Source organism: Falco peregrinus, chromosome 9 (assembly GCF_023634155.1).
Source record: "Falco peregrinus isolate bFalPer1 chromosome 9, bFalPer1.pri, whole genome shotgun sequence".
Taxonomy (NCBI): domain Eukaryota; kingdom Metazoa; phylum Chordata; class Aves; order Falconiformes; family Falconidae; genus Falco; species Falco peregrinus.
The window spans coordinates 22,349,289-22,361,971 of NC_073729.1; the positions used below are offsets into that span (position 1 = coordinate 22,349,289).

Sequence of the window (12,683 nt, forward strand, 5' to 3'; positions counted from 1 at the left end):
AAAGCAAAGCAGCGGGTAGCAGAATGGTGTGAGGAGCTGGGCAATGAGGAGCAGAACCACCTTGTTCGGAGAGTTTATTGCAAGTTCCCAGAAGCACTGCATACCCCAGGCAGTGAGCAGGTGGTGGGATTGTCTTCACAGTAAAGCCTCCTTCAGCAGGACGAGATGTGGGAACAGTTTGGAAGGGAGGAGAAGGCCCCAGCAGGAGCAGTGCCCAGCTGCCCCCAGCCACCATGTGAACTGTGCTTTCCTAGCAAGGGGCAGCTGGCTCAGAGCCTGCCCAGGGCTGTGTGCGTGCGGGGGCTGCGGGGTAGAGGGGAAGTGGTCCCTTCCCAGGAGGGAAGCAGCTGCATCTCCAGACAGGGAGGAGGCGAGACAGGAAGCCACAAGCAAGGAGGCGGCTGCAGCAGGGGCATAACTTCTCACCCAGCAAAGATAGCTTCTTCACCCCAACCCTGGGCCCCCCACACCCACTTGCAGGCAGCCCCATCATCCACCCTGTCCAGCTGGGCACCATCCTGCAGGGCTTGGGGCCGGGGGAGCCCCACCAGCTGCAGGAGTGAGTGGTTTCATGGTGCAGGGAGCCCAGGCACAGCGGAGCAGTAGTAAGGACGGGCTGTGCAGGAGCTGCCGGGTGGTGAGGGCAGCTGGGATGCCAGGCACTGCCTCCACAGCTCCTAGTAAGGCTCGTTCTTAATGAAGCGGCTGAACATGGTGAAGGCAGAGAGGGGCCGGTCTGTGGGCACCATGTGGCCAGCTCCCTGTGGGGAAACAGGCAGCAGCAGGTCAGTGCCAGCCGTGGAGCTGCTGCAGCCCTGCAAACACCTGCAGCACAGCCGACACCACCCAGTCTGACGGCAGCACTGGTGCGCCCAGGCGTGCCTACCTCTCTCCGCAGAGCCCCTCAGCCCTACCTTCACAGTGAGGAAGGCGATGTTGGTGAATTCCTTCACGAAGCCCCCAATCTGGTTCTCGCCTCCTTCAGTGTAGAGCCAGGGCCGGCGAGCCACCTGCACCTGGGACCAGTGGCAGCACCCTCAGTGCCTCGGCTACCCGTGGCAGGCAGGCACTGCTGCCCACCCCCTCACCAGCTGCAGCACACAGCCGGCTGCACAGTCCAGAGCTGGGGACCGGCCTGACCCCGGCCCTGCCCTGCCCATTTACCTTCTGGCACAGGGAGTCCACAAACCACTCATCCCCAAGGAAGTTGCAGGCCATATCGACATCCCCATTGTACACCAGGATCCGGTATTTCTGCAGAGCAGAAAGAGGGTGAGCATCTCACAGGGATGCAGCCCCAGCCAGGCACGAGGCCGGTTTGGCACAGCCAGTCCCAGGGTCCGGTAGGCTCCCCAGCACGCACCGTGGCTCCAAGCAGCTTCAGGTACTGGTCGTTCATCTGCATGTACAGGCGCTTGTAGCTGCGGTTCACCTCAAAGCTGTGGAGGCGTTGGCATCAGGTGGCTGCTCACACTCACAGCAGCCCCTCCCTACACCCAGAGCTTGCTCACCTGCACACCTGCCACTCCGGAGCATCGGGGGAGATGTGGAGAGCCTTCCTCACCTCTGGGGAGTTCAGATATGTGCTGAGGGCTGTGGAGTTGGTGCAGGGCGGGTCCATCCGGACCTTCTTTCGGGCTACTGGCATCCGGAACAGGTTCTGGGAAAGAGTTGAGAGTCCCTGCCACAGCAGCACCTGGTGCTGCCCCACAGGACCATCCGCTCTGTCCCCTCCTGCCCACAAGCACCACTGCCAGCTGGGCAGAAAACACTCACAGCCCAGTGGCACAGGTGCCCAGGCTCACCTGCCGCCAGGAGAACCTCATCGGCATCCGGATGAAGGAGTTGCCCAGGTCATGTGTGATGAGATAGCCACCCTCATACCTGCAGCCAGGACGAACACAGGGACAGGCTAGGAACAAGGGCTCACGGCCCTCCCTGAGTGAGCCCTCGATGGCAGCCAGACACAGTCCGCCTGTCCCCAGTGCCCAGCCCACTGCGTCCCTCTGCCAGCCGGGACCCACAAGCTGCAAACCAAAGCGAGCCAGTGCCCAGAGACCTGCCCTCCCTGGGGCCACCCTCACCTCATGCTCCCAGGGACACCGCCATCACACGGGGCGTAGAGGTTGTAGATGTTGAGGCCTGACTCCTCTACAATATGAATCATCTCCTCCATCTGCAACAAGCCGCAAGGAGAGTTTGGGGCTCAGCAGGACACTCAAGGGACTGTGGGCATATCCAGCGCCAGGTGGGTGGGTGCTGGGTCACAGACACTGGCACTGGGCATGTGCCTGGGGGCTCCAGTTCCCCTCACCTTGAGTGTGCAGTTCAAGTTGGAGTTGTCGTGGAAGTTGCACTTCCCTTGGGAGCAGCAGAAGGCCTGCAACTCTCTCCACAGCCTGTAGGCAGAGAGCAGGGGACTTGGACTGCACTGCCCACATAGCAACACTGACACAAAGCCAGCAGCCGTGGCTGCAGCTGCATGGCACACAGCTCTGCCCAGTGTCCTGTGCATCCCACAAACCAACGTGCCCAGGGGAGCTGCCCAGGATGAGGGGCCACCTCCACAGCCCAGCTGCTGGCCCGCATCAGGTGAGGAGCTTCCCTTGTCCCACACACCACTGACCCAGCCAGCCCTGTCCCTGGCCACGCGCCCATCCTTCTCGCACAGAGACAGTGCGCCTAGCAGTAGCACTCCCCCTCCTCTTACTCAGTCCCCAGCAGACCATGGTAATAGGCAAAGTAAACCAGGGAGTTGTCGTTAATCTCATAGGATGAGAGGCCATTTCCCACAGCGATTCCCTGCAAGGCAAGAAGAAAACAACTCTGTTGTGTTCCAGCTCCCCACAGGGCAGCTGCAGCGACAGCAGCATCAGACAGGAAGCAGATGTGGCACTGTTTACTCCGCAGAGGGAACAGGAAGGGTCAGGGGTGCCTGAGAATACTCCCCTCACCCCACCCAGCAGAGACGGACACGTCCACCAGCAGCCACTGCCAGCACCCCAGGAGATGAAAGGCTGTGGGGCCAGACCTACCCTATGCTCCTGACTCAGTCCCCACCCCGGTACCACTCAAGAGCCACAGTGAGGCCATACCAAGCCTTCTGCTCCCCAGCTCAGGCTGGGCCAGCGGCAGAGCCCAGCCGCTCACCTTCAGGTTGAGGCTGGGGTCCTGCATCACCCACTCCGCTAGTGTGGGGATGTAGACCCCACCATAGCTCTCCCCCGTGAGGAAGAGATCATTCTTGGAGTACTCTGGGAAGAGCCGGAGGAAATCCTTCAGCGCCAGGTAGTTGTTGCGAGCAACCTGCAGGTAGGAGGAGTGGGGTCAGGCAGCAAGGCAGGACCCCCGCGCCACAGCTGGGGCAGGCAGGAGGCAGGTCCCTCCCAGCAGCATGGGTCACTCGCCTCAGTGTCGTTCGTGGCATACTTCTTGTCCTCGGCATACGAGAAGCCGACGCCGGGGGGGGACTCCAGGTAGAGCATATTGGCAATCTGCAGGGACAGCAGAGGAGCTGGAGATTCGGGGGGGTGGCCTCACCCCAGCTAGCGAGGCAGCGGGCTACCGGCCTTGCCAGTGGCAGCACCCACGGGTGCCCGGCCTGCACTGGCAGGGCTGCATTCCTGCCCTGCTCCACAGCAGCTTTAGAGAAGGGTGTGTTCGATGAGGGGGCCGTGGCTCAGCTCCATGGAGAGGGCAGGAGGAACTGGCTCGGAGCCACCCTCTCCCCACAGCCCTGGAGTACTGCAGCGCCTGTGCCCATACCTTGTTCCAGGCATAGTCGTTATACTTCAGCGTGACCCCGTCGGGCTGGATCTGGGGAAGCAGAAGGCGCTGACCGATGGGCACAACCGGGCTGGCCCCAGCGGGACAGCTCGTGCCACACAGCCTGACAGCCCCCGGTGGCCCTGGGCTGGCCGTGTTTACTGACCAGGAAGGGGCCGTGCTCCTTCAGGAAGCCCTCCATGGAGCTGCAGCCGGGACCCCCGTTCAGCCACAGCACCAGGGGGCTGCTCTGGGGGTTGCTCTGGGCCTCCACAAACCTGAGGACACATGGCCGTCAGCATCCGGCCAGGCCCCCGCCCCCGCCGCTCGGGGGGGGGCAGCCCGGCCCCGGTACCGGCGGGCCCCCACGTACCAGTAGTGCAGATGCTGGCCTGGCCCGGCGCAGAGGTAGCCCGAGAAGTGCCGGAAGGAGGGCTGCTTGGCCAGCCCCGGCAGGAACGTCACCTCGTGGCCCCGGGGGGCGGCCCGGCTCAGCCCCAGCCCCAGCAGCAGCAGCACGGACAGCGGCACCGGCCCCATCTGCGGAGCGGGAGGGGAGGTCGAGGCGCTGCTGACCGGGAATGGCCTGGCCGCCCCGCCCCGCCCCGTCCCGTCCCCCCCCGCTAACCCCGGCCGCTCCCGGCGCAGCTCCCGGCGCCGACGGTCCCGGTGGGCACATGACACCCGCCCATATGACCTCCGCTGCTCACGTGATCGGGGCGGGGCCTCGCGGCGGCCAATCAACACCCAAGAGGGCGGCGGGGCCGCGCGCGCACGTGAGAGCCGCCCTGCCCCGCCCCGCCCCCCTCGGGGTCCCGCGGGACCCCCCACGGCGGGACCCCCCACGGCGGGACCCCCCACGTGGGAGCCCTCGGCCCTCGGCCCCCCGCGAGCACGACGGTGGCAGCTGGCACCAGGGGTCCGGTGTCCCGGTGGGCACAGCTGGGTGCCACCGCCCATCACCGGGTGCCACCGCCCATCACCGGGCACTGCTGGGCATCACTGGGTACAGCTGGGTGCCACTGGGCATCACTAGGTACAGCCGGGTGCTACCGACTACCGCCAGGCACTGCCAGGCATCACCAGGTACAGCTGAGTGCCACCAAGCATCACCGGGCACCACCGGGCACTGCTGGGCATCACTGGGTACAGCCAGGTGCTACCGAGTACTGCTGGGCATCACCGTGTACAACTGAGTGCCACCAAGCGGGTACTGCCGGGCACTGCCAGGTGTCACTGGTTACAGCTGGGTGCCACCAGGTACTGCCTGGCACTGCCGGGCAGGCATCGTGTGGAGTGCCTGTGGCCCGGGAAGGCGGTAGGGCCCGGCTGTGGGTCCCCCCCACGCTCCCCTGCGGCACTAGGACCCCTCCACGCCAAGCCGGCTGTCACTGCGTTGAAGGTCCGTCACTGCCTCACAGCAGCTGTGACAGGGACAGATAAAAATAGCGGTGGCGGCGATGGCTGCCCAGTGCCGCCTCGCTGTGTGCTTCCACCACGTCCATGGCACCAACGTCCGCCTGAATGCCTCACGCACGCGGGCCACGCGGGTGGAGAGCTTCGCCAACGGGCTCTGCTTCAGCCAGGAGCCACTGGCACCCGGGCAGATCTTCCTGGTGGAGATTGAGGAGAAGGAGCTGGGCTGGTGCGGGCACCTGCGTGTGGGGCTGACGGCCCACGACCCCCAAAGCCTGGAGGTTGTGCCCGAGTACTCGCTGCCAGACCTGGTCAACATGGGGGACACCTGGGTGTTTGCCATCACCCGGAGCCACAACCGCGTCATGGTGGATGGGGAGGAGGTGCGGGCACGGGGTCCCCCCTGGGAGCCCTTTCTGCTGATCGAGCAGGTGAGGATCCCCCGCGACACGCTGGTGGGCCGCAGCAGGCCTGGGCGTTACAGCCACATCCTGGATGACCTGTACAAGACGAATGCGTTGCCTGCGACCGCCCGGCGCAGCCGGATTGGTGTGCTGTATGCTCCGCAGCCCGATGGCACCGCCGACATGCACATCGTCATCAATGGAGAGGACATGGGGCCGAGCGCCAGGCACCTGCCCACCAGCCGCCCACTCTACGCCGTGGTTGACGTCTTTGCCTCCACCAAGAGCGTCCGGGTCATCCCAGTGGAATATGGCTGTAGGTACCTGCCCCCTCCCTGGGGCATGTCCTGGAGCCGGCGCGGGCAGGGGCTCAGGTGGGGTCACCCCATAGTCCCCAACAGTGGGAGCATCAGAGCATGCCACAGGGTAGAGGGACATGGGGCAGAGGCCACAGGAGAGCCCCCAGGCCCTGCAGAGCATGGGCAAGACCCCACACAGTCACTGGCAGGCAGCATCTGCCAAAAGCTCTGCCGCCTGCTGCTGTGCCGGGGCTGGGGGAGAGCGCCCACCAGCCCCCAGCAGCGACAGTCCGGGCAGAGTCCAGCCCTTCCTGAGCAGAGTGATGGGGGTCAGTGCCCTGCGCTGCCCCGGACCGGAGGCTGCGGGACTGCAGAGCCGCACTCCTGCAGCCCCGCACTCATCCCCAGCCAGACGCCCCTCACCGAAGCCCAGCGCTGGCACTCATGGGGCTGCTTCTCGGGGGGCTGGTGAGCCCCCACCATGCCCAGCCTCACCCCACGGGCACACAGCCACCTGGAGCCCAGTGACGACCTGCCTTGGCATCAAAACATGCGGCTGTGCCCTGCTGCCCCCCCCAGCACACATGCCATGCCCCCACATGTGCCACGTGCCCCGGCTGCGGGGTGTCCTGGGCAGGCAAGCTGTGATGCCATCGGAGGTTGGGCAATATCTGGCATCCCTCGGCTGGCTGGGGAGGGGCCGGGAAAGCCTGTGCTGGTTGCTGGCTCTTGTGAGGAGTCAGGTCAGTAAGTGCTAATTAGCACCATAATGGAAAAATCAGCCGAGGATCCAGTGAGATGAGAGCCAGGAGAGCTAGTGCCTGGGTGCTGGCCACCCACATCCACAGCTTCTCTTACTGGTGCAAAGTTCAGCTGCTTCTGTCTCAAGGCTGAAATCTGGGATTCTTCCTGCCAGCTGTGAGCTGGATTACCCGAACAGCGATGTTACACATGCCCGCCTACCCGGTCTCCCTGCCCCAGCAGCGTGCCAAGGGCAACCGGCCAGAGCCTGCTGCAGGAGGCTGCTGAGCTGCCTTGGGGGGCCTGTCTTCACCACTCACCAGGGACTCGCGCTGGAACACGTACCTCTGGGAAAGCTGCTCCCTCCCACCGCGGCCACCGTGGCCACGGGTCCCGCAAGCACTGCAGCTGGCACAGGCACCGCTGCAGAGATGCAGTCTGGCTTCCTCCCCTCGGCTAAGATTGCAGGAGCTCTGGTTTCTGCAACACTTCCGTAGGGTTTAAAAATCAGTCTCAGTGCGGCTCTGTCCCTGGCTGGGGTCTGGATAGCAAAGTGAAAAACAGAAGTAGCAGCTGAGCTGCTGGTGACGGGCAGCGCAGCAAAGGGGGCAGCGTGCAGGAAAGGCAAAGGGCATCTGCTGCCTGTCACCCAGCACTCGGCACAATGCAGCCCTGCGCGGCTCAGGCAGATAAGCACTCCAGCCAGCCAAAACTAGCCCCAAGGTCGGAGCAGGCTAGGCACGGTGTGGTCAGGCTTGAAAGAGCTCTGCCCTGCCCAGTGCCAGTGAGAGCCCCTGGACGGGTGAAACAGCTGGGCCCCACCTGTGGCTCCACTCTGGCCCAGCACGATGCCCTAGGGTGTTCTCTGGTTTGGCTCTTGGACAGCGATTGAACCAAGGCCCAGAGGCTGCACCTGAGTCACCTCTCATTTAAAATCTGAGAAAAGAACCAGCCGCAGCTAATTGCACCCACGCTGCTGAGCTACCGAGGGTTCCGGAAAGAGGAGTCCCATGGGGGCATGTGTCATAGGAGCAGGAACTGGGTAGGGCCCATGCAGGTGGCCATGGGAACGGCTCAGAAGATGATTGTTTCAAAGGCATTGCAGGAGCCTGGCACTGGCACCAGTAGAAGCAGACCAAGGGAATGGGATGAAAGGAGAGCTCAGTGTGGGCACGTGGGACCCTGGGGAGTCGCTCAACAGCCCCCAGATGGAAAACAATGCAAACCAGCCATGTTAACGCATAGCTTGGTCACATAACTGTCCTCCCAACCTTCCTCTGAGTTAATGGGAAAAGCTTCACCACCCAGGGCCCTCAAGCTCCTGCCCCAGCCTGAGCAGCCTGGCACCGGCTCTTCTACACAGCCACCTTGAGCTCAGGGCAAAGAAAGCTCACACACTGGCTGCCCTAAAACATGGTGCCTCCAGGCCCATCTCCTCCACACCCCTCTGCTCTCAGCCTTGCTAGCAACTCGGCCAGCTCAGTGGCTTCTTTCTGTTTTCTTCCAGTTCCCTCCCTGCAGACCCTCTGCCGGCTGGTCATCCAGAAGCACATTGTCCACCGCCTGGCCATCGACGGCCTGGACCTGCCCCCACCACTGAAGAGCTTCTGCAAACACGAGTGAGGTGTTGAGGGTGCTGCCCCAGGCCACCCCCAATACCAACAGCCCCACTGGGCTTCCCCAGGCAGGATCCACACCCTCAGCTGTCCCCTTGACCCCAGCACGTGCTGCTGCAGGGCTGACGTGAGAGCATGGGCAGTGTGTTGGAGGAACTTTCCTCCGTGCAGATGGGTGCAGTAGGGCCAGCGTGCAGCGCAGGTCAGCATGAGCAATAAAGTACTTCCAGCCAGAAAGAGAACACGCTGTGGGGGGTGCTGGCACACGGAGCAACACAGGGGAGCAAGGATGGCTGGGCAACCCGCAATGCGCATGCTGCCATCAGGGCTGTGCTAACTCCTGGCACTGCCCACAGCAGGTGCCAGTGGAACCATGGGGCCCACAGAGCCCCCACAGCCAGGACACCCAGCCCCACTGGCAGGATTGGCACCCCGAAACACAAGGCTTCAATACAAGCCTAGCACCAGGCCTGTCCTCAATGGGGCAAGGCCTGAACAGCTCTGGGGGCTAGTGTGCTGCTTGGCTCCTGTCTGGGGAAAAAAAGGCATGGCTTTGTGTTTTTTTTAGTCTCCAGCCAAGGGAATTTTCTTCCCCTTCTGTGTCAAGGTATTTTGTCTGGCTGCAGGGGGTTCTTCAGCGGAGCTGCCTTCCAGTAAGGTGGGAAGAGTCTTCTCAAAGGAGGGCTCAGGGAGCCAAGGCCCCCTGTGCTTCAGCAGCCACTCATGGGAGTAGTTCCCCCTCCAGCAAGGGACAATGCTGGGCTCACGAGCCTGTAAGCATGGCCCTCAACCCTGCTGGGCTCAGGACCCGTCTGTAGCCTGACAGTGAAGCTGGGATCACCCGGGTGGAGCAGAGCAAAGGCCAGGTGGAGTGTGGGAGGGCCCAGCATGACATTCACACAGAGGGTAAATTATAGCCATATGCTTGTCCCAGCCTGGCAGTTTTGCTCTTGGGAAAGATGTTTACCCCAAGACCAGGGATGAGTTATTTCCTGTGTTCCTAGTGGGGAGGGGGATGGGGCAGACTCCGCAGGGAAATGTGCAGCACCCAAGGAGCTGCGCTGGCAGCAGCCACTGCTCAGGCACATGCCTGTGGCTATGGAGCCGGTCATGGTGAGCCAGCGCGGGATCCAGCTATCCCACCTTGCTGGCTGAGGAAGAGGGCCCAGCATTCCCTAGCTCCACGAGCCAGCACCAGACTTTCCTCCAGACCCCTCATCCTCTGGCTGGTGGGGATGGCAGCTGGCGTTCCCACAGTGCCTGTGCCAGGCTGGGAGGGAAGGCAGGGTCAGAGCTGCACAGAGCAAGAGGCAGAGAGAAAAGCCCTCTGAAAATGAGAGGGGTGCCACCGGTGCCAGAATGAAAGATGGCAAGGAGTCTGGCAGGCAGAGCCTTCCAGGCCTCTTTGACAGCACAGCTGAGGGGTGAAACAAGCAGCTCCAAGTTTACAGAAAGGAGAAGGGTGTTTTAGGAAACATGATGCTACATTTAGTTAGATTTGATAGTATCAGATAATGTAACAAAACCGTAGATCAAGAGGAAATCCCCCAACCTTGCAACAGTCCTCCTCCTGCAACGGGCTGACTCTACCGAAACCAAAAATGTTAAGGAAGGAAGCACTGATCAGAGAAAACAGAGAAAACAAACCATTTGTGACTGAACCACAGCGATAGAGGTTGGTCTCCGACATGCACCTGCCATGTCCGCAGCCTGCCGTGTCCCAACACAATGGGCACTGGCATTGCTTTTGCTTGTGAGGGGTGACAAGGGGCTGACCCATCAGAGAGCACCTGAGGGCCAGGGCTTGTTTGCTCTTCCCCACATTTTTCCTCCCCCACCCCATTTGTTTAAAGCCTTTGCTCCCCACCTCATCACAGCTTTATTTGGCACTACTGTGACCCGCAGCATCCCTCCAGCCTCCCCCAGCACACAAGCTGTTGACAAGGGAGGGCGGGTTCCCCTTTCTGAGGAATGGAGAGCAGCTGCCGTGACCAGACAAACAACTCTGCTTCAGAGCATGAGCTGCGCTGCTGGCAGCAGAGATTGCCACCCCCCCGGACCTGCTGCCTCCCAACAAGCAGGCTCACTCCACTACCTGGAGGGTGCTACAGTAAGAAAAGACCACCAAGAAGCCCTGTTCAAAGCCCTGTCCAAAGCACCGCCTGGTCTCACAGTGTGAGCGAGCCCCACCGTCCTGTCCGCAGGGAGGAGCGGCTGCAGCTGGCACAGAAACAGACACAGCTCCCAAGCAATACAAGGCCAATTTATTGGCTTTGTTGCACAACACATCACAGCTGGATGCTGGAAGGACCTGCAGGCACTGGCCACGCATCAAGTAATTTTGTCACATGTTATACCATCACCTCCCACGCTGCACCACCCCTGGTTGGCTCCCAGCCACACCTCCTATTAGCCAGGTCAGCAGCTGGTCACATCCAGCATGATCAGGAGTTTGCAATCTGGTTTCTCAGCTGTCCCATGCAAAAGGCAACACTCATTTGGCAGATAAAGGACCCAAGCTGCCCCTTCTATGCCAACCCTCAAGGGAGTGATAGGCTAAGGGGAATAAAGGTGGAAGCCAAGACACTGGTGGAGTGATGAACATGCCTCCTGCACATCTGCTGCCCAGCTGCTCCCAAGGATCCGCACACGAAGCAGCCCGCTTGGGTCCCACTTGGTGTTAGAGCTTCACCTCGATGTAGGGCCCAATCCAGCTGTCAGCCAGCTCCCGGAGGATCCTGTACCTGTGCTCAAACTCCTCCCCGCTGCAGTGGGCGAGAACCCGGCTGATCTCTGCCGTGAGGAATGACACCACCAGGGATTTATCCAAAGACTCATTCCAGGAGCTCTTCAGGACCTCCAAGAGGCCATCAGCACCATATTGCTCAGCCTGATGGGCGTCACATCCCTTCTGCCACTGTCTGTTGAGCATCTCCGGCTGCAGGGTCTTCCTGTCCGAATCCAGCATGGCCAAGATGTGCCGGCAGGGCAGCTGGAAGACCTGGTTGAAATGGCAAGTGCAGCTGCTCAGGCCTTTCAGGTCCACCCTGTGGGCATCCTCCAGGACCTGTACGCTGAGAGCATCCTCCCCAGTGCCTATCAGCTGCACGGACTTCTGAACCACTGCAAACTCGCTCAGGCACAGCCTGGCAGCGGGCTCCGTGCAAATATCCCTCAATGACTGCTCAATGTGTTCTTCAGTCCTTCGGTTAATCTCGTCCTTGCTGTCACCCTCTGGGTTTTCCATTGCCTCCAGTTTAGCCACAGGAGATGAAGGACCTAATGAGAACTGAGGGCTTGCAGGCTTACCTTGGAAGAAGAGAGCCTGGGGGGTTTCAGGCTGATGATGAAGAGCTGCTGGTGGACTGTGAACAATCACAGGACTCTTAGCTGCTGTGAGAGACTCTGGCACCGGCCACTGCTGCTGAGCTGTTGCTGTGGTGGCAGAAGCCTGGACAGAGCTCCGAGACTGCTTACGCTGGCATGCTGGAGGGGCAAGAGGCAAACTCCTGGCAGGCAAACTTTGGGGAGCTGCCTGAGCAGCACAGTGATCAGGATGGGGAGCAGAGCAAATCACAGCATTAGGAGCACTCTTAGAAACACACTTTTGGTAGTACTGGGCTAAGGAGGTGATGCAGCTCTCCAAAGAGAGCCCACTGCTGAAAATCTGGCTCAGTCCCTGGGCGACAATCTCCAGGTCCTTAAAGTAGTTACTGCTCTGCCCCCAAGTCCTCTCCTTGTGCGTGGCCCAGATCTCATCATTGAGAAGCCAGTGAACATGGAGCTGAGACAGCAAGTCTGGTGTCATGAGGTCTCTCAGAAGGGCGTGCATCTTTCTGCGGCTGCTCTCGGTGGCTGCATGCATGGTGTCACCCAGGGCAGCCAGGATCAGGTGCTCGGTGCAGCCCTCCAAGGCCAGCCGCTGGATCTGGTGCTGCAGGTCCTTGCAGAGGTGGAAGATGGAGAGCTGCACCTCTGCTGCTGGGAAGGCCTGGGCAAGCACAGACGGCTGGGGCAGCCCAGGGCCCATCAGGAGGAGCTGGGTTTCAGCCCAGGCTGGATTGAAGGCCCTGAACGCCCCGTACATGCGCGCCAGGCCTCCCACCGACTCGTTCTGCGGGACAGCAAGATGCACCACCCTGGCCATGCCGCCGTGCAGCTCCGGGGCCGGCCCGGCCACCAGGAAGACATAGAGCGCGCGGCCCGCCGGCCCACCGGCCCGGTGCACCAGCAGTACCCGGGGGAAGCGGGCGAAGACGCTAGCCATGGCAGCGCTCTGGAAGCTGACGGAGGCCATGCGGCCGCCCGCCCCTGGCTCGTAGGCCACCAAGGAGCCGCGGTCCGGGCCCGGCGGGGCCTGTGCCATCGCCTGCCCTGCCGGGGCCGCGAACGCTGCGCCACCGCTACCGGGAGGGGGGGATATCCCGGCATGCCCCGCTCCG

At 62.0% G+C, this 12,683-nt stretch overlaps 2 protein-coding genes across 4 annotated transcripts; both read right to left on the minus strand.

Annotated features, from left to right (window-relative positions):
* Nucleotides 1–59: 59 nt before the first annotated feature.
* On the minus strand, nucleotides 60–7,602 carry CTSA (cathepsin A). 3 transcript variants are annotated; one of them, XM_055813765.1, is made up of 18 exons: nucleotides 7,448–7,602; nucleotides 6,971–7,166; nucleotides 5,490–5,681; nucleotides 5,303–5,378; nucleotides 4,139–4,305; nucleotides 3,932–4,043; nucleotides 3,766–3,816; nucleotides 3,408–3,494; nucleotides 3,151–3,306; nucleotides 2,711–2,802; nucleotides 2,315–2,399; nucleotides 2,085–2,176; nucleotides 1,806–1,884; nucleotides 1,512–1,660; nucleotides 1,364–1,439; nucleotides 1,165–1,254; nucleotides 915–1,016; nucleotides 60–761 (listed from the first exon to the last, which is right to left on the minus strand). In XM_055813765.1, exons 3-18 carry the CDS (start codon nucleotides 5,546–5,548, stop codon nucleotides 678–680), a joined length of 1,557 nt encoding a protein of 518 aa, XP_055669740.1. In that variant the 5' UTR covers nucleotides 5,549–5,681; nucleotides 6,971–7,166; nucleotides 7,448–7,602; the 3' UTR covers nucleotides 60–677. The 3 variants fall into 3 exon arrangements, with proteins under 3 accessions (XP_055669740.1, XP_055669742.1, XP_055669741.1); XM_055813767.1 differs by lacking the exons at nucleotides 5,303–5,378; nucleotides 5,490–5,681; XM_055813766.1 differs by lacking the exons at nucleotides 5,303–5,378; nucleotides 5,490–5,681; nucleotides 6,971–7,166; nucleotides 7,448–7,602 and adding an exon at nucleotides 4,394–4,542.
* A 2,883-nt stretch (nucleotides 7,603–10,485) lies between these two features.
* ZSWIM1 (zinc finger SWIM-type containing 1) lies at nucleotides 10,486–12,613 on the minus strand. The gene has a single exon (XM_013301174.3). The coding sequence runs from the start codon at nucleotides 12,605–12,607 to the stop codon at nucleotides 10,922–10,924; it is 1,686 nt and encodes a 561-aa protein (XP_013156628.2). The 5' UTR covers nucleotides 12,608–12,613; the 3' UTR covers nucleotides 10,486–10,921.
* Between the last annotated feature and the right edge of the window lie 70 nt (nucleotides 12,614–12,683).